This window comes from Neophocaena asiaeorientalis, unplaced genomic scaffold (genome assembly GCF_003031525.2).
Source record: "Neophocaena asiaeorientalis asiaeorientalis breed wild unplaced genomic scaffold, Neophocaena_asiaeorientalis_V1.1 scaffold256, whole genome shotgun sequence".
Classification (NCBI taxonomy): Eukaryota; Metazoa; Chordata; class Mammalia; order Artiodactyla; family Phocoenidae; genus Neophocaena; species Neophocaena asiaeorientalis.
In genome coordinates this window covers 5,075,938-5,094,371 of record NW_020185324.1, presented here as the reverse complement: position 1 = coordinate 5,094,371, position 18,434 = coordinate 5,075,938, and the positions used below count along the sequence as shown (strand labels likewise).

Genomic DNA, 18,434 nt, shown 5'->3' with positions numbered 1-18,434 from the left:
TTTCCTTTCAGGTGGACAGTGCAAAGCCCTTTGGTGAGAACAGTTCAGAGCATCATTCCCAGAAGTCTAGAAGAAAATCTGACTTTTCAAACTTTCCATTTCCAGTGAGAAGAGGTACTTGAGTTTCTTGTTATTCCTATACAGTTTCCCCATGGGAATGAATGCATTCTACCTACCTCTAAGTCTTCTTTCATTCTGAGGAATCACATGTTTCTTTGGAAATTCAGGGCCTAATTCTCAGGTGCCCTCCCGCTGTGGAGTTTCCAGGGAGGGAGTTCCCATGAGCAGAGTCAGCTGAGAAGCTGTTTCAGAGTTCCCCTAGCTGTTGAAGGAGACTGCTCTGAGTAGTGTGACCACTGAGCGTGCTCTAGCTGTGGTTGTTCCCTGGCTGGGCTGGAAAAGCAGGGAGCATCTTGTCCTGGTGGAATCTTCTTGCTAAGGCACCACTGATAGCTAACATATAGGACTCTCCATTTCTCTGGATAGGAAGCAGCAGGGGATTGTTGGAGATCAGGAGATGCAACACTTACTTTACAAGATTCCATGTCAGCAAAGGAGGAGAGGCAATTTGTCTGAAGCAGTGAGGTTAAGGCAGGGGATCTCAAATGTTTAGATTTCAGTACCCTTTTGCATTAAGTATTATTGAAGACCCCAATGAACTTTGTGTATGCAGATGATATCTATCAATATTTAGTGTTAGAAATTAAAACTGAGAAATTTGTAAAATACAAGAATATACAAGCACACATTCCATTAACCATCAGAGTGGTGACATCATGACATATCATGTAGCTTTTGGAAAACTCCATTATACAGTTGTGAGAGAAAGAGAGTGAAAAAGAGATTAGTATTAATAGGAGAACAGTTTTGATCTTGCAGAGCTCCTGAAAGGTCTTAGAGACCCATGGGGAGGCCCCTGGATCACACACTGAGAGGCACTGGGTTAAGACCTCCCTGGGAGGCCTTTACTTTATGATTGAAATACATGAACCATGTCAATACTGAAGGTCAGGGCAGTGAATTTCAACCATTCCTTAATTAATAAAAATTCTTAGGCTAGAAAGGGATGGTGGTGGCCCATTCTCTTGACTCTTGGTGAGACTGGACCTGTACCATCCCTGACAACAGGGTTTCCTATGTTAGACTGAAAGGTTTATACTTTTAAGGGGCTGCACATTCTCTTGTGGTAACTCAAGCCGGTGTCCTTGAATCACTGTGACTGTTCTACAGCAGCAAACCAAGGACAGAAGACAGGGTTTGAAGCAGAAAGTGCTTCATCACCTCTGACATTTAAGTCCTTTGGATTGAAAATCACCCATGTAGCCCATAAAAGCAGCACTGTCTTCCCCAATTACTCTGAAATCAAGCAACAGGAAATGTACTTTCCCAGGGAGGACAGTTGGGCTTAATGCTAGCTCAATTACAACAGGACTCATATATCACATTGGTCTCAGCCTTTGTCTTTCTTAATCCTGGCAGGTGGAGAACTAAGGTTCCAGAGAGGTTACAGAGTGTGTACAGGTCACACACCAAGTTTTTGGCATACTTACATTTAGAGAAGAAGTTCAGACCTCGGGGCTCAGATCCTTGGAATCCCTGTAGCTTCCAAGCCAGACTTTTCCTTAGGTCACCTGTCAGCTCATTCATTCAGGCCTAAGGCAGAATAAAGCAGTGCTTCTCAAACTTCACTGTGCATTCGAGTCACCTGGGCGTCTTGTTAAAGTGCGATTCTGATTCCCTAAGGCTGGGGTGGGGCCTGGAATCCCTCTTTTCTAACAAGCTTCCAGGTGATACCGATGCAGCTGGTCCATGGACTACACTTTGAGAAGCTAGGAAACAAGGGCAAACTCCCCGTGAAAGGGAGTGTTCAAAAATCAGTAGCAAGGGGGTTCCTAGGCAACAGGGCAGATTTATGGTTATAGCTGAAAAGGGGCTTAGCATTACCAATTCCCTGCTCAGCTGGGAGTTGGGTGGAAGAGAGCTTCTGGGACAAGATGCCCACACACCTATGTGCATGCCCAGAGGATATGACAATTAGCATGCTTTAAACAATCCCTTTTTATATCTTCCTTCTTATTACCAGTGGCATTGGGGAATCAGCAGACCCTTGTCACTGCCTAAGCCCCAGTCATGCTGGGGGAAGCCCCGGTGGCCTTAGCATAGTCTTGCAAATACTCATTTCAAAAGCATTTTTTTTTCAACCTGGAAAAATCCCATTTATTCTTGGTTTTATCTGTGTGTATTACTTCTAGTAATTCTTACCATTCTCTGGCATTAGGTCTATTTACTTATTATGATTACTTGGGTAATCATAATGATTTACACTTTTGCTGTGTTGTTTTTCCAAGCTCTTATGTATTCATTTTTGTATCTACCTTGGACAAGTACACTCAAGAGTTTCTGCATAAGTAGGATTTTATGTAAACCAAATATAAAGGGAATGCCAGAAGAGGCAGAGGGTATGAATTTTACATTGAGCCAAATGGCTTTCTTTTAGGCCCTGGGCACCTGGGCAAATAAGAGTTTTCCAGGCTGCCCAAGGGCTACTGAAGTTATTGCTTCACTTTAGACTCCCGCTTACTCTTCCTGTATCCATACGTGCTGTCATTAATATAACCTCATTGTCGACCTCAAGAGGACAGTAAAACTAATAGATAAATTGCTATGACTTCAGGAAGACTTAAAGGTGATGGTATAATTTACAAGGGAGCATTTAAGTTCTCTGATAATTCATTCATTGTGTAATATTTTTGTACTGCTGTGGAATAAGTGTAACAGCAGCTTTAGGGGTAACTGGTAATAATGAGTCATTGAAACACCTGTTCCTCTTTCTTCTAGCTTCTTCTCTTGACAGCCTTGAAGCTAACGTAAAGGTAATTTTAGAAGTAGCATTTGTAAACTGATTAATTTCCAGCTGTCTAATGTCAATTATTGTGCTTTCTCCCATGAGTGGTGGAAAGTATATTTCTAGCTAATGCTGCTTATGGAATTCCTGTAGTTTAACTTGAGTTGCTTTGCTTTAGTTGGTTTATTCCCCTCACATAAACTCTTTTCATTTGTAGGATGAATCACCAGTGAGGGTGTATGTAGGCCCAATATCTACTTTATCAGTAGGGATTTTCATTACTTTTTCTCTAGTCGAGTACCTTTGTATATGAGATGGTAAATCACTTGTTCTTAAAGTTTGATTGGTTTATTCAGGTGAAGGTGCAGACGTCCATGTTACAACATGAGAATGGATATATGCAAAGAAAATGGAGTACACTGAGCTTCCTTTGCCATAGCAGTTAAATATTTTGTCTAAAAAATTATGTCTTTCCCAAACCCAATAATCTCCAATCCTCACAAACCAAAGCTCAGAGCATGAGTTGATTTTGGCTTGTGAATATATGCCAAATGTACAGAGTTTTGGTTATCTTTCCTTGCCCTTGACTGCTGAGCGTTTTGTCTCTAGTCTTCTCTATTCCCACCCCTCTTTTATTTGCAGGAGATCCCTGTGGCAGGTATTCTATCATCTTGCCCCCAGTTCTCTTCCCTGTCCCACCTGGCCCCCAGCTCTAAATTAAGCAAACCAAAGCAAAAACTACAACTAACGATTAATGCACGTTGTCACTCAGGTTATCAAAGAGCCAGATGAACGGATTGTTTTAAGGAATGAATCACCATTATCGTTAGATTCAAGTAAGTTTGGAAAGCCCTCGGCCAGTTACAGTCATCAAGGGGATGCCGATTTCCACTGGGAAACTTCATTTGCCACCTCCCAACACTCCAGAACTCCCAGCCCTCTTCTGGATCAGCCCCTTCTCCGAGAAAGGTCAGCAGCAAGCACCCATCTCTTTGCTAGAAGAGTGCCTTGTGGTCTGGCAGGAGTAAAGTCAGGTCACTTCATCAGTTTGCTTCCTTAGGAATATTCAGCTGGGGACACCTTGATATGAAAAATTATTATTCCTTGAAAAATAATCCCAAAAGTAAGAATTGAGACTTTTCTCTTACCCTGGAAAGCATATCTCAGAATGCTTGTTGAAAATGGGACAGACAGCTAACTTGGCATAGGTACTATTTATCTATCCATTATGATCTGTCATAAATTTTAGAACTCAAGCTTTTGGTTTCACCAGTATAAAAGAACTCACTCTCGAAAGTTTGGAAATTATAGAAAAATGAAAAGGAGTGAAAAAATAAATCACCTATAGTCCTGCCACCCAAAGATAAGCATGATTAATATGTGGGTGTATTTTCTTTCTCTTTTTCTAGACATGGTTTGTTGGCTTGTTTATATTATTGTCACACACACACACACACAAACCCACAATTGCGTATGTCTGGAGGGCAGGCCAGAGATTGAGAGCAGGGAACTTTATTTTCCAAACTGCACTCCCAGCTGGTTTGCCCCAGACTGTCCTGATTTTAACCCTGACAATCCTGCATTCTGGGAAACTTCTTGGTCCCAGGCAAACCAGGACAGTTGGTCACAACTCCAGTGAAGTAGCACAAAAGATAATAGTTTTAAGATAGTTGTTTTGAATGAAAGATAGGCCAGTCTTGGGCTTCCCTGGTGGTGCAGTGGTTGAGAGTCCCCCTGCCGATGCAGGGGACACAGGTTCGTGCCCCGGTCCGGGAAGATCCCACATGCCGCGGAGCGGCTGGGCCCGTGAGCCCTGGCCGCTGAGCCTGCGCGTCCCGAGCCTGTGCTCCGCAACGGGAGAGGCCACAACAGTGAGAGGCCCGCATACTGCAAAAAAAAAAAAAAAAAGGCCAGTCTGCTTTTCTCTGCATTGTTAGTGATGAGAGTAAGAAATCTCCACATAAAAATAATACAGTTGCTAACAAAGAGACTTGTAGTAAATATCCCAGAACAAAAGTGGCACTGAAATTTTAGTAGGAATTATAAGAAAGTGACAATGCATTCTTAGACTTTTTTCAGAAATGATAGAATACCTTTATATTAAAATGGACTTGAGGAAACCAAGTAAAATATTTTGATAAAATCTACTAAGTAATGGTGAGTCCTTGATTAGTTACTGTATTGGAAGAAAATAACACAACATAGATTTTTAAAAATTGGCCTTGGCTCCCAGAGACAGGTGGTGAGAGACACATTTACACCCGTCTCTGGGCCTGGTCTCCCTTCTCTTCTGGCTTCTTCTCTTTCTACCAGCCTGCAGCTTAACAGGTGGACAGAGCAGGTAGGGGGTTACCCCAGATGTAAAGACTTAGAATTTCTTTTAAACAGAGAAGGGGAGGAACCTTCAACTGGTGGTAGTCAGGACACTTGAGCTCTGCTCAACCTGTCTCCAAGTGCTATGTGATCTCACACAAGTACTCAGCCTTTTAGACCTTAGTTTCCTCAGCTGTAAAAGCGGTTTAGTGACCAAAGATCCATCCTCTTGCAGCCCAAAGTGCTTCTTTGCTGCCAGAACTGGAACAAGCTCATGGATTTTGCCCATGTGCCTTGTTTTCGTACATCACCCAAACTCCTTATAATCAGCATAGCAAGATTTTCTGAGGGACTGAATTGAGCATCCATTTATTGAGAACCTATTATGTGCAGTGTATGTGATCGTGACACGTCCTGGCTTCCCAGTGGCTCACACACTAGACAGGGTGGCAGGCATACCCCCATGTCACTAAATTTGAGATGGATTATGATGTGCACTTAACAGAAATATAAACAAAATGTAGGGGAAAGGCAGAGCAAGAAGAGGTTAATTCCATTAGGAAGGAGATCTAGGAAGGCCTCGTTTCTTTTTAAATAAATTTGTTAGATGGTTTATGCATTCATTCAACCAGGCTTTCCTGAGTATCTTTATGCAGCAGGACAGTAATTCTCAACTCTGGCTCACTGAAGAATTGCCTCATATTGAGTCAGAATCCTTGAGATTAGTACTGGGTGTGTGGAGGGGAATGTAGAATCTCTGTGATTAAAAGTGTGCCTCACCAATTATACCTCAATTAAAAAAAAAAGACACATGAAGAATCAGTTACCAATTCATGGCACTTAGTAGACATTCAATAAATACTTGCTGACACAAGGGAAAAAAACAGTGCCTCAGAAGGAAAACAGGATTGATAGTCAACCTGCTAGTCCTGGAATAGAAATGCTAACATTTAAGACATTTCTTCTGATCTCTGAGAACTTGCAGAGGATGTTAAAAAAAAAAAAATATACACAGAGAGTTTTCTACAAGGCAGAACTTTGAGAACAGTACAGACCAAATGCTATCAGAGTATAAAGGAAAAGGAAAGTACTCTGGAATGTTTTATGGAGGAGGTGGCATTTTCATGGGGGCCCAGAGGGGAGGGGATTGGATTGTGATAGTTAATGGAGGGGAGGGATGGGAGGTGAGAAGGCAGGGGGTGCTGTCAGGTTCTAAAAGTTAGAGCAGCCTTGGGGAAGAGTAGGTGCCAAGGCTGAGGGTCTGAGGGGGACTGTGGAAACCAAGCTAAGGAATTTGGGCTCAGTTGGAAGGCAGTGGGGAGCTTTTGCAAGTCATTCACAGGAATTAGCACAGTTGACTGTAGAATGATGACTCTGGCTGCAGACCAGAGTTTTAATCATTTATCTCTGATGAGTCAGCAAATTCTCTGTCCAAAGTCACTCTAAACTGATAAGTTTGGAACTAATCAAACTATGAATTTGTAAATAAGGTGACAAAGTATAACATGGTCACACAAAGGCTATCTGGTTTGCCCAAGACTGTCCTGGTTATAGCGCTGAAAGTCCTGCACTGTGGGAAACCTCTTAGTTCCAGGCATCCAGGAGAGCTTGTCACCTTAACCTCCAGGGAAGTGGCACTGAAGATAATAATTTTAAGGCAGCTGTTTTGATTAAAGGATATCTCTTTGTATCCTTGGGGAAGAATCCATTCCCCATTGACCTCAGTGTAGCCCCTGTGGAAGAATCCATTCCCCGTTGACCTCACAGAGGTAGCCCTTGGAACACTAGGTGTTACTGTTATCGAACCAGGTTCGTTTGCCCTATGCACAGCAAGCCAAATGCTGAGGTGCAGAGAAAGTTTATTCACAACGCAGCCAAGTAAGGAGATGGGAGAACAAGTCTCAGCTCCACCTCCCCAAAGTTAAGGGGCTTGAGATATTTATGGGATAAAGAAGCAGGGTGGTCTTAGGCATGAGGAAATGTGATTGGAGGTAGAGAAAAGGTGAAGTAATCGGTACTTTGCCCAGGCATATCTGGGTTACATGCTTCTTCATGGGATGCATGTTCAAAAATGGAGGTACTTAGCATGATCTGAGGGTGGAGTTTTTGACCCTCTGAAGTCAAAAAATTGTTCATCAGATAACTCTACAGACACAGTTTTAGGGTTAGTTATCCCAACCAGTCTTAGCCAGCTTGAACTAGACAGGATCCAACTCCACGTTCTTGTAAAACAACTTAAGCCCACCATTACTATAGTGACCTGTGATGTCAGAGGCTTTATCTGTAGGGGTGGTTAAGAAGTCTTGTGATATATTACCCTAGGCTATGTGAAGCTTGGAGGGTATGCAAATAAAGAAAGGAAAAAAGAATAAAAACAACTAAAGCAAGCTTAATCAGTAAAGGCAGTTTGTAAGAAGAGGGGTTTTTAACAAGCTGGTTCCTTATCTTCTGTAAGTCAAGCTCAAGAATTTCTGGTAGTCAACCATAAGGGGCGTAGTTTCACTACCAGTGCTTAGGCTCTGCCTCACTCACCGTTCTTTTCACATGAGCCACTGGGACCAGTCTCCCTCTGCTCAGATCACAGAAGTGCATGAGAAATACGTTTTGAGTTTCTGCTGACTTAATACTGAAATCAGCAAGGGCCAAGTTTGCAAGAATGAGATGGGAGGCAAGTTTTGGAGTGAGAATCAGCCCAAGGTTTTAATGGAGGAAGTGGAAAACCCTTTTAACTAGCAGCATGGGAAATGGTAGTCCCAAACGTGGGAGAAACACTCTCAAGCCGGTTCCCTAGCTCCAGTGTCCGGATAGAGTCACATCCCTTCAGCATCCATCCGCAGTTCAGCATCCATCTGCAGTCATCCCACTGCACAAGGAGAAGGCCATAATCAAGGCAGAGCACTGCTCTTGCCTGTTGACTCATCATTCTCAGAGGTCTTCAAATATAGTGTTGATTGTATATAGTAATAAGGGTAACAAGTGTACGGATAATTCTGGCACTGGTTACTCAAGACCAATGAAAAAGCATTTGCAGTGTCCATTTGGTGGCTATTTTTAAATGCCAATTTTATTTATAGCTTCAAAATATTTCTATTCCTTCATCTTAAAAATTCTTAGAGGAGTGTAGAAATGATGTGCCTGGCCTTTTCTTAAACATGGGCAGTGCTTTAGGTGGTTCGTTCATTTGCTGTGAGTCATTTTCCTGGGTTGGTAATGGATTTGTGTAGATCCAGTCATTCTCTTGGTCTTGTCTCCCTGGAAACCAGAGGGTACATGCTCGTTACAGGGAGCCAGGATGGGTGGCCTGGATGTGGGTCCCAAACCGAGCAGAGGGGCAACTGCACAGGGACTCATTAGTGTGGTGGCCACAACAACAACTGGATTGATTCTCACATGTTTCTGTCATTTCCAGTGTTTACTGTATATTAGTTAAAGAGACGATTTTATCCAAATTGCTAAAAGTTTTAGGCATTTTAAGAAAACAATATCTGTGCTTTTCATAATCAAACTACAAATTCTGCCTCAACTTAAGAATTGGTACTCACTTCCCTCCCCAAAATGAATGAATGAATGGATGGATTCAATCATTCAAGAAATATGTATTAAATTCCTACTGTGGTATGCAAAGCCCTGAGATGAGCTATTAGCCCAAGAGGCTCAGTCCCAATTTCAGTCTAGGAGGAGAGACAGACATTAACCAAATAGTGACAAAATGTCCACTGGGGGAAGTGCTATGAATGAGAGGTGAATGGATTCCAAGTGCATGAAATAGGGAAGCCGACTCCCTCTACAGCAGGGGTCCCCAACCCCCCTGGGCCGCGGACCGGCACCAGTCCATGGCCTGTTAGGAACCGGGCCGCACAGCAGGAGGTGAGTGGCGGGCGAGCAAGCGAAGCTTATCTGCCTCTCCCTGTCGCTCGCATTACCGCTTGAACTCCCCCCCGCCCCACCCCGGTGCCAAAAAGTGTCTTCCACAAATCCGGTCCCTGGTGCCAAAAAGGTTGGGGACCACTGCTCTACAGGAAGGGGCTCAGGAAGGATCTTCCTGAGAAATCAGTAACTGAATTGAGCTCTGAAGGTGGGTAGGACTCAACATGAGTGGGGATGGGGCTTGGGGGTGGCAGCATTCTACCCGAGGGAGCAGTGCTGGCAAGTGCCTATGGAAGGGAGAAAATGCAGCCTGTTTGAGGAACTGAAAGACACTGAAAGATCTGTGGTTAAGTTTGGGTCTGGGTGGCCTAAAGTAAATGACACATAAAAAACCCCTGGTAGAAAACAGTTGGGATTAAATTTTGTATTAAAAATTTTGGGGTTACATGTTTTAAAAGTAAAAGCAGGATTTGTTCTTTAGAGAAATATCTAAAATACACAGTAAATTACAAAGAAGAAAAGAGTCACACACCCTGACACACACCACTTTTAACATCTTGCTTGTTTTTATTCCCAGTGCTTTTCCTATACCTAGGCTTAATAAAGACATTGAAACCATGCTATGCACACTGTTTTGCATGTTGCTGCTTTTTTTCTCACCTTTAAGTTCTAAATATCGACCCTTATTGTTATGCACTCTAAGTGTCTTTTTTATCAGCTGCATAATACTCCACCCTGTTTACTCTGTTGAGCAGGTTCCACCCTGGGTCCCAGTCCATGTGGAAGAAGATCCACAAAAGGGTCTGTAGTCATCTGACGTCCCACAGATCTCAGCAACACCTAAACAAGGTCAGGGCTTCTGATGGAATTAGATCTTTGCTGATAAAATAATATGGGGACTGTGTCTCACAGTCTAGCAGGGGAGACATACATTAATCAAGTAACGACAGAAATAAATGTAAATTGTGATGCTCACCAAGGAGGTTACATGGTATCCTGAGAGCGTATGAAAAGGAGTATTGGACTTAGTTGGCAGTCAGGGCAGGCTTCCCTGAGGAAGAGACAGCGGAGCTTCAATCTGAGTGATGAGTAGTAGCTACGAGTGATGAGTAGCAGCTACTTTGGAGAACAGCACGCATCAAGCAGAGGTCCTACAGCAAGAGGGAGCATTGTCCTGTCAAAGAACTTAGAGAAGACAGTGTAACTGGCCCGAAGCACATTTCCTTCTGCTCTGGACAGGAATCCCTGTCCAGGGAAGAATCTAGGGACGTGTGTGGTCTGCATGAGCTCACAACATGGAAAAAAGTTTTCCTCAAAGTGCATAAGGTGTTTTTCACTGTTTGACTTTTATGGGGGTGAGGGGAGTGTTTCTGATCCATAGATAGATAAACCCAGCGCTTTGTCTACTGCAGATGTACAGCCATTAGCTGTGACCTGTCACCAGTTCAAAAGAATTCAAATGGAAGGTTGACAGTGCCCCCTCTGGTTGGATTTAACTATACCATGTAGTTGAATTGGTCATCTTGACTTATTTAAATGCTGGCATTTAAATGAATTGTTTAAATGAATATTGATTCCCCTAATCACCAGGGTTGTGGATTACTTTATGGCCTGTCTGCAAAGTCATTTGCTTTGCTTTGTTAATTCGTAGTTTTTTCAAGTAAGGGAATCCCTTTAAAATGTAAAAAGAAGAAAAGGAAGAAAGGGAAGAGGGAGGGGGCTTGGGAGAGAAGAAGGAAGAGGAAAGAAAGAAAGCGATAAAGGGAAGGAGGGAGGGGGGAAAAAATAGTATCTATATACACACATGTATCATGAACACAATATATACGGCATATATGGGATTCATAGACCTCTTAAATGCAAAACTACACATCCAGATATCCTTGATCTGTATTACATTATGAGTAATGCAATTGCTGGATTTGTTTTTGTTATATAGGAAGACTCCATCTCTGAAGTAAAGAATATCCTTGAAAGACCAAACTACCCTCTGAAGAAATATCCGGTGCATAAACAGAGATATTTTTAAACTGCTGTCCTGTGTAAGTAAGCAGCTTAAGTGCTTCTTGTTGATTTGCTCAAATAATTTCAGCTTCCTGCTACCATATAAAGTACCTAGAAAATGTGGCGGACAGGAGTCAAGGAGGAGATAAGAGCCACATTCTTCCTTCAGACAGCACATATGAGGGTCTGCCAGCAGTCTTGCCTCTTGTATGCTCCCCCTACCCCCTTACCTAATGGTCCCTCTTTCAGCTCCTCAAACACAAGCTCCTTCCAGCTGTGGGGCCTTTGCATGTGCTCTCTGACTGGAATACTTCTTCCTGACCCTGTATGGGTCACTTCTCTTTACCTTTCGGGTCTCATGCCTTTCCATGACACCCCCTCCTGCTCTGAGGTACACCTTTTTAGCCCTCTGCAGTTTTCTTTCATACAGTATGACACAGTTTGTTGTTATATTTTTATGTGGGTTGATTGCTTAAAAGTCTGCTCGAATGATACCTTCCCGAGGTCAGGGACTCTGCCGTCCTGCTCACTATTTTACAGCCAGAATTACAGTGGGATCCCATTTAACTTAGGTGAACTGAACCACACATGCCAGGTGTGTGCCCTGAACAAGAGCCTTCCTTCCCTCCACCACCCTGTCGCCACCCTTGCATCAGATGACCTTCCACTGTGGTTGGTGCTCAGTAAATATTTTTTTGTGGGAGGCTGTTGAATGAGGTGATGAGGCAACTCTTGAATTCAGGTGTGTGGTAAGAAGTTCGACATTTTGAGGGCTGTTGTCATTTCTCAGGTTTTTTCTTCTTTCCCTTCCTACCCAGGCCCAGCATAAGAATAGCTCTTCCTTATTAAGTGCTTCCTGAGTGCCAGGAACTGGCCCGAATACTTCACTTGTATTAAATGAACTAATATTTAATTATCACAACAACTCTGTGAAGTAGGTACTATCACCAGTTCCATTTCACAGATAGGGAAACTGAGGCAAGGAGAGGTTAAGTGCCTTGCTCAAGGTAACATGGCTAGTGAATGGCTCAGCTGCCGTCTGAAGCCAGGTGATCTGGCTTTTAACCATTACATTCCATTGTTCTCCAAAACTGGAGTGTGTGATAGGAGAACCCTGGGGAGAAAGAGCAGAGCCCTTTGGAACCTAAGCAGAATTGGTGGACAATGCCCTTGAACATCCCCCAGAGGGTCCTATGGTGTTGTATCATGTAGTCCCTCATTCTAGCAACATCAAGATAATTAACGAATCTTTTTAAACAATAAAGGAGTGTGGGATGATGTGCTAGGTTTTCACTGTCCTCAGGCTCCTGAAATTCTGGTTTGAGGGTCATTCGTGCTTTAGGGCACACATTGCCTTGCCCAGGGCTGGCCAGGATTTCCCGCCTTCAGCACAGAGGAATGTGGAGGACAGCTCAGTAATTTCCCACTTTGCAGGCTTCTACCTTAGAACGTTCTGCTTGGTAGATTAAAGGATGGCTTCTGGGCCACATAATCTCTGGTTGCCAAAATAGTCATCTAGGCATTTATTAGGTGTTTATACGGAACACAGGCCACTTAATTACCACTTAGGGAACGTGGCCCACGTAATTACCAACTGCCAAATTGTGTTGAATTTCAACATGGCTAACATTAAGTTACATAAAGCCCTGAACCGGCAGATACGTGGACCCTGACGTGAGGAGATAGAGAGAAGGTAAGAAAAAAAAATTCCGTCTTAGTAAATAGCTTTCCTTTGTAACATGAGTTCCCACTCAGTGGTTTGGAATATGCTCATAGGCCTTCTATGAAAGCTCTCCATACCATTCTCTTCCTGTCCCAATTTGGGTCATGGATTCCTGGTGAGGCAGGGGTCCTGGAGGACTGTCAGTGAAAGTTTTCATGGTTGTAAAGAACTCAGGGGACTTTGACTCATCTTAAGCAAACAGGGCATTTAGTAGAATGAAGCTGTCTCAGTGAATCCAGGGAAGATCCAAACAAGCAAGGTCAAGCAGCTAAAATGGGACCGTTATGCCTATGGGCTGGGTAGACAGCAGCAGAGAGGAGCATTCGGCAGAAGACCCAGTGAGTTTCCACTCCATGTCCCCTGCCCTGCTTTTCTCAAGGACTCTCCTGCTTACAGCACCAGCGCTTGTCCTTCCCTTCTGCACTTCTGCTCTTTCACTGTTCATCATCTTTCCCTCTCCTGGTTTCCTGGTGACCTCAAGATTCAGGGGAAATGAAAAAGTAGATTCTTAGCACTTAGGGATTAAGTTAGGGATGCTTGGACCAGAAACCATGAGTCCAATTATCTGACCAGGGAATGTGTGGAAGAGATGGGTCGAAGGGGTTGGACACCTGTTTCTCCTTACTCAGGATGGTTTGGGCCTTGATACTTTTGGTGTAAAACAGATGATCCTTTGTATACTTTAAGATGGTGAATTTTAGGTTATATGAATTTTACCATTAAAAAAGTCCCATAAGCGTGCACACACACACACACACACGCACACACCCATTATCCGTAGTTCTCCTGTGAGGTGTGATTGCCTCGGTGTCACCGTCCTTATCAAGAGCTGATTGCCCACGTCTGGTGTGTGCTCACTGAGATTCCACTTTCAAGGTTGGGCTTACAAGGCCTCCTCTGTGAAACCTGCTGGTCCCTCAGGCAGACTCAGGCCCTCTGCCTTCTGCCCCTCCACGTGCCTCCACTAAGGACTTCATTCCTTCATGTATTGTAGTTGGTTTTCCTTATGAAAACTCTCCCAAGAAGAGGGCAGAGGACTGGAGGGAGGTTTCTGCAAAGGGATGGGAGACTGAGCAGATGGCACCAGCTCTGGCCCACCGACCCTCCCATCCCTGTGAGCAGCTCCCATGATCCCAGCTGCCGCCACCATGGCCAGCCTGCAACGGGACCTGGTCCACTTGTAATGCTCCCAACTTGAGGGAGGGCAAAGAACCCAGGCCCAGACGTCCTCAGACACAGACAAGAACTGTAGCACAAAAACTTTTCTAAAATTAAAGAATAGCAAAAAGGAAATAAACCAAGAAAAGGAAAGAAAAAGGACAACAGTGAATTAAAATGCTGGTTTCTGATTCTGTCATGGCTCCTTAGGCCTCCAGCTCCAAAGGGAGGGGCTGCTATGGCTTCCAACCTTACCATCTCTGCTGGGCAGGCAGGAGCCATTTTACTTCCTCCCACGGGGCCCCTTCACCTCCCGTACAACCAAAGCAAAAAGCAAACCAGCCTACAGATGCCAAGCTCCAACCTCGAGGCCCTCCCTCTCTGATTTGCTCACCAGCTTCGGAGGGATTTATCATTTGATGGTTTGTGGTGATTGACACATGGATAATGACACACCTCCCTTCATCCCAGGGGCTCCTGGTCCTGTGAGAGTCTAACAGACAGACCACACAGGCAGTGGCCATACACCCAAATCACATGGCAAATTCCTGGGTCAGCAATCCTCAATGAGCATTAGAATCACCTGGGGGTGCTGAAAAATACTGATGCCCAGGTCACACTCTGGACCAACTTAATTGGAATCTCTGTGGGTGGTGCCTGGCATCAGTATTTCTATAAATGTTCTTCAGGAGATTCTAATGCACATTTAGCACCGAGAATCTCTGCAGTAGGCTGCAAATGTCTTGAGAATGGGGGACTCAGAACACCCCCCAATCCTATACTGACCCCCTCCACTCTCAAAAATAATTGTTCCATGGAATAGAATTGATTTGGGCATGTTTAACAGTTCAGCTCAATAACACCTAGCAGTTTCTGCACATTTACTATGTGCCAAGGACTGTACTAGCTCCTCAGAGTAACACTAAGAGGTAGATACTTTGCTTGTCATCATCCTGATAGTATACAAAGAGGCCAGGTAACTTGCCCAAGGTCACACAGGTGTTTGTCTTGCTAACCTAACATTGCCTCATTCCTACACGTAGAGCTACATGCCAAGATTTGGATAGAGGGAAACCATCTTCTTCTCCTTGGTTGTGTTTATTGATGGCCTTTTTCTCAGTACCACGTGTAGTGTATGAAGTGTCTTCACATTTCACAGGGGAGACTGAATGAAAGCTGGAGGAGCACCATGAAGAGCTCACTCATCAAGCCAACTGAACAACAGTTTTTGTTCTGTGTATCAAAGCACCAGTGTCTAACCCCCATTAACTCAAACCTGTACCCACCCAGTCTTTTGTACCCAGGTAAGAGTCATTGATTAAAGTGTCTGCTGTTTGGAACTCAAGTTTTCTTGTCAAGCTGGAAAATTTGTGTTTTAGTTTGTTTGTATGCTTGTTTTGAGCTTGAAAACGAAAATAATAGTTGGGTGGCCGGTGCTTTTTCATTTGGAAAGTGCTTCTTAAAATTCTGATGAGAAGGTGTCAAGATGCCTTTTCAGGTGTTCCTCATTTTTGGCAGTGGATGTGTTCTTGAAAAGTTCTTTTCTTTCCCTCCTTCCTCATTTTTTCCTCCTTCCCGCTTGTCCTCACGCCTCCCCCACCTCTACCTATTTCCCTTCCTTTTCCTTCCCGTTCCTTCCTGTCCCTTCCTGTTCCTTCCCTTTCCTCTTACATTTTCCATGAGCTCGAGGAAGCTGCTATCTAGAGGAATAAACTGATATATCCTCTAGAAAAAGACTGTCACCCTGACTTTCCATTTTTGGTAAATCTGTTTTTTTGTGGTTGTTTGTTTGCTTTTTAGTGTTAGGCTTGATTTACATGATATCAACTGAAAACCTAGGAAGAGGGAGCATTACTTCTGGAGAATTCAGGTCTTGCTTTAAAGGTTTAATTTCTATGCTACATTTGTAAGAGGAGGCTAATTTCTTTTGTTTGTTGTTTAAACCACTCCTTCTGTCACCTACCCCTCCTTTTTCCCAACAATTCTTAAATAAATTTATATGAGGAACAAAACCTTCAAATATTTTTCTGAAATAACTACACTAAGTTTGGCAGAAATGACTGTCAAAACCAGATTTAAAATTAGTAGAAGGGTGCCTTTATGAAATGCTTACCCAGTTTGAGGAACAAGAAGAGGATGGGGGTGGATTGAAGTGGACATTTGTCTTCATGGGTCTACAGACCCAGAGAAGAGAGGGCTTGAAAACGGAAACCTTTGTCTTTCCTTCATGCTATATCCTGAGCATTTTCCTCTACCATGCCCTAAAACCCTTTCAGTTTTTACAAGATTCAGTGAGAGTCAAGTTTCCTTATCTCATTATTACCACAGGAATTGGTTCATTAGGTAAATTAAGAAAACGAAATTTAAAATTAAAGGAGAAAAAAAGTCCAAAAGCCAAAATAAAACAAAATTCATTTATCCCCTTCTCAGAATTTCAGCCTAATAAAGGTATATATCACAACAAGCATTCCACCTTTGAAAGACAGACGATATGCTTAAATTACACCTGCTTGTATGTTCTCAGTGTGTCTGAAACTATAGTTGTCAGTTTGTTATTTTGAGGTCTAAGTAGTCATCAATAATAAAAAATACTGTATTACATTAAGACTATGGTAGAGTTCTCAGAAAAGGGCCACTTAGGAAGGATATAAGCAGCTGAAGGAAATCAGTTCTAATGAATTGGTATACGGTGGCAGTTATTGTTCAGATACCCACTGTGACACTCATTGTCCTTTTTTTCTTTTTTTATGGTTTGAGCATAACTCCTTAATTCAATTTAGGGATAAGATCTTAAATGCCCATTCTCATTTAAAGTCTTTTTTTTTCTTTTGCAAATCAATCTGCCTTTTGCTCACTTTCTGATCTGCTAACTCTATTGTTTAAGTTATTCCTATTTTATCTTTTTATTTCTCAAGGAGTTATTTCAGTTTTGAGGACTTACATTGGGGCCAGGATTGCAGCAGGATTTTGCTTTTGGAATATATAAAAATGTGAATAATTTTGTGACTTATTGGGGATTACTTTGGGAAGATCTGTGTCATTAAATGTAATAAATGTCCCCACCTGTCTTGCTTCAGTTTATTACTGTTTTCTTGACTTTCATAGCGGCAGATCTATCAAAGCCTGGACCGTATTTTACAAATGTATTTTACAGGGTCTGGGTTTACAGAGGCTCCTGGGAAAATCTCCTTGGTGGAGCCTGGGCCCTCCAAGCAAAAGCCACCATACAGTAAGACCATTTCCCTATTGTCACCTGACTGACCCAAAGTTAGCTGAAGCCTATAGACCCTGAATTATAAATAAGATTTTAAAAATGAGAGTGTACATAATATGTTTAACATAAGAGAAGTCGGTCGGTTTTAAATGCATAATTGGGTCGGACTGATGGATTATGTATGCAAGTTCACCTAGCCCCTGAATGCCTGGCCGCTCTTACTAAGAGTCATGGCTGTTCTTGATTAGTTCCATTAAAGGAGCCCTCTGACCTCTCTGAGGGCAGCCCGAGGAAAGGACGTGCTCTCTAGTCCGTGTGTGACCAGTGAACCTGCTAGTACTGCCTGACGGGACTGCTGTCCTTCCCTGAATAGGGGGCCCATCCCAGCACTCCTGGGGGATGTGCAGGTCTTGGAGAGAACTCCATCCCCTCTTCCCATGGAGTGGGAACCCTGCTGACAGTGAGCGGAGCTGCAATCTTACTGCTCCTCGGTCTGCTCCCCCGGCCCCTCCACATGGGGCCTAGGGGAAGCAGTAGTTACTTCGATCATCAGAGGAAAGAGCCTGTGCTTGGTTTCACCTTCAGAACTAGGAAATTTGGAAAAAGCAGGGTCATGCCTAGGACAGGCGCTTTACCCTGGTGCAAATGGATGGCTGGCTTGTCGGAGCTTCTTCAGCAGTCCGAAATTTCCCCCTTGGGCTTCTGTATTTTTAGAGTGATCCTGCAGCACCCCCGTAAGTATATTTTTATATTCATAAATGTATATTTATGTACTTTTCTTTCTCTTATCTTTATTTTAAAAGTACCCTGTAGCCTATAGTATAATATCAACCCTCCTCATCATTCACCATGAGAATCACCTGCCAGGGCTCATTTATTTGCTCTCTGTGGTGACCACAGCTTTGCCTCTCCAAGACGCTGTGGGCAGAAGGAATACAGCATATTCTGTGGCAGGGTTTGTGTGTCATCTCAATTCCAGGAGCTCTGAGATGGCAGCACTGAGGGCCACCATGCCTGCCCAGAGACGGTGTGGGGAACTGGGGCCTGCTAGGCGGCTCAGGTACCAGGATTAGGATTTTCAAATGAAGAGAAGAGGAAGAAGGGAGACCTCTGGCAGGGCGGAGTTCGCTGTAAGGTAGGAGAGCTGAAACATATGTGATGGGTCTTTGGTTTTTGACTGGCTGGAGCTGCTTTTGGCTCAGCCAAGGTATGTCACTGCACGTCTTGCTCAGCCTGGGTGGGGGTGTGGAGTGGTTTATTCTAGGTCCTTCCACAGAGGAGGCCAGGACAAGGGCAACATCCAGGGACTT

General features: G+C 43.5%; 1 protein-coding gene across 4 annotated transcripts in view; it reads left to right on the top strand.

Annotated features, from left to right (window-relative positions):
- Positions 1-16,968, top strand: part of SPATA6L (spermatogenesis associated 6 like) — a 59,934-nt gene extending 42,966 nt beyond the window's left edge. For all 4 annotated transcript variants that reach the window (XM_024734296.1, XM_024734297.1, XM_024734295.1 and 1 more), the window contains 6 exons: positions 12-114; positions 2,839-2,873; positions 3,618-3,814; positions 9,781-9,874; positions 10,965-11,067; positions 15,070-16,968. In XM_024734296.1, the coding sequence (XP_024590064.1) occupies positions 12-114; positions 2,839-2,873; positions 3,618-3,814; positions 9,781-9,874; positions 10,965-11,054 (519 nt within the window). In that variant the 3' untranslated portion in view covers positions 11,055-11,067; positions 15,070-16,968. The remainder of the gene's footprint in view (positions 1-11; positions 115-2,838; positions 2,874-3,617; positions 3,815-9,780; positions 9,875-10,964; positions 11,068-15,069) is intronic.
- Positions 16,969-18,434: the final 1,466 nt, after the last annotated feature.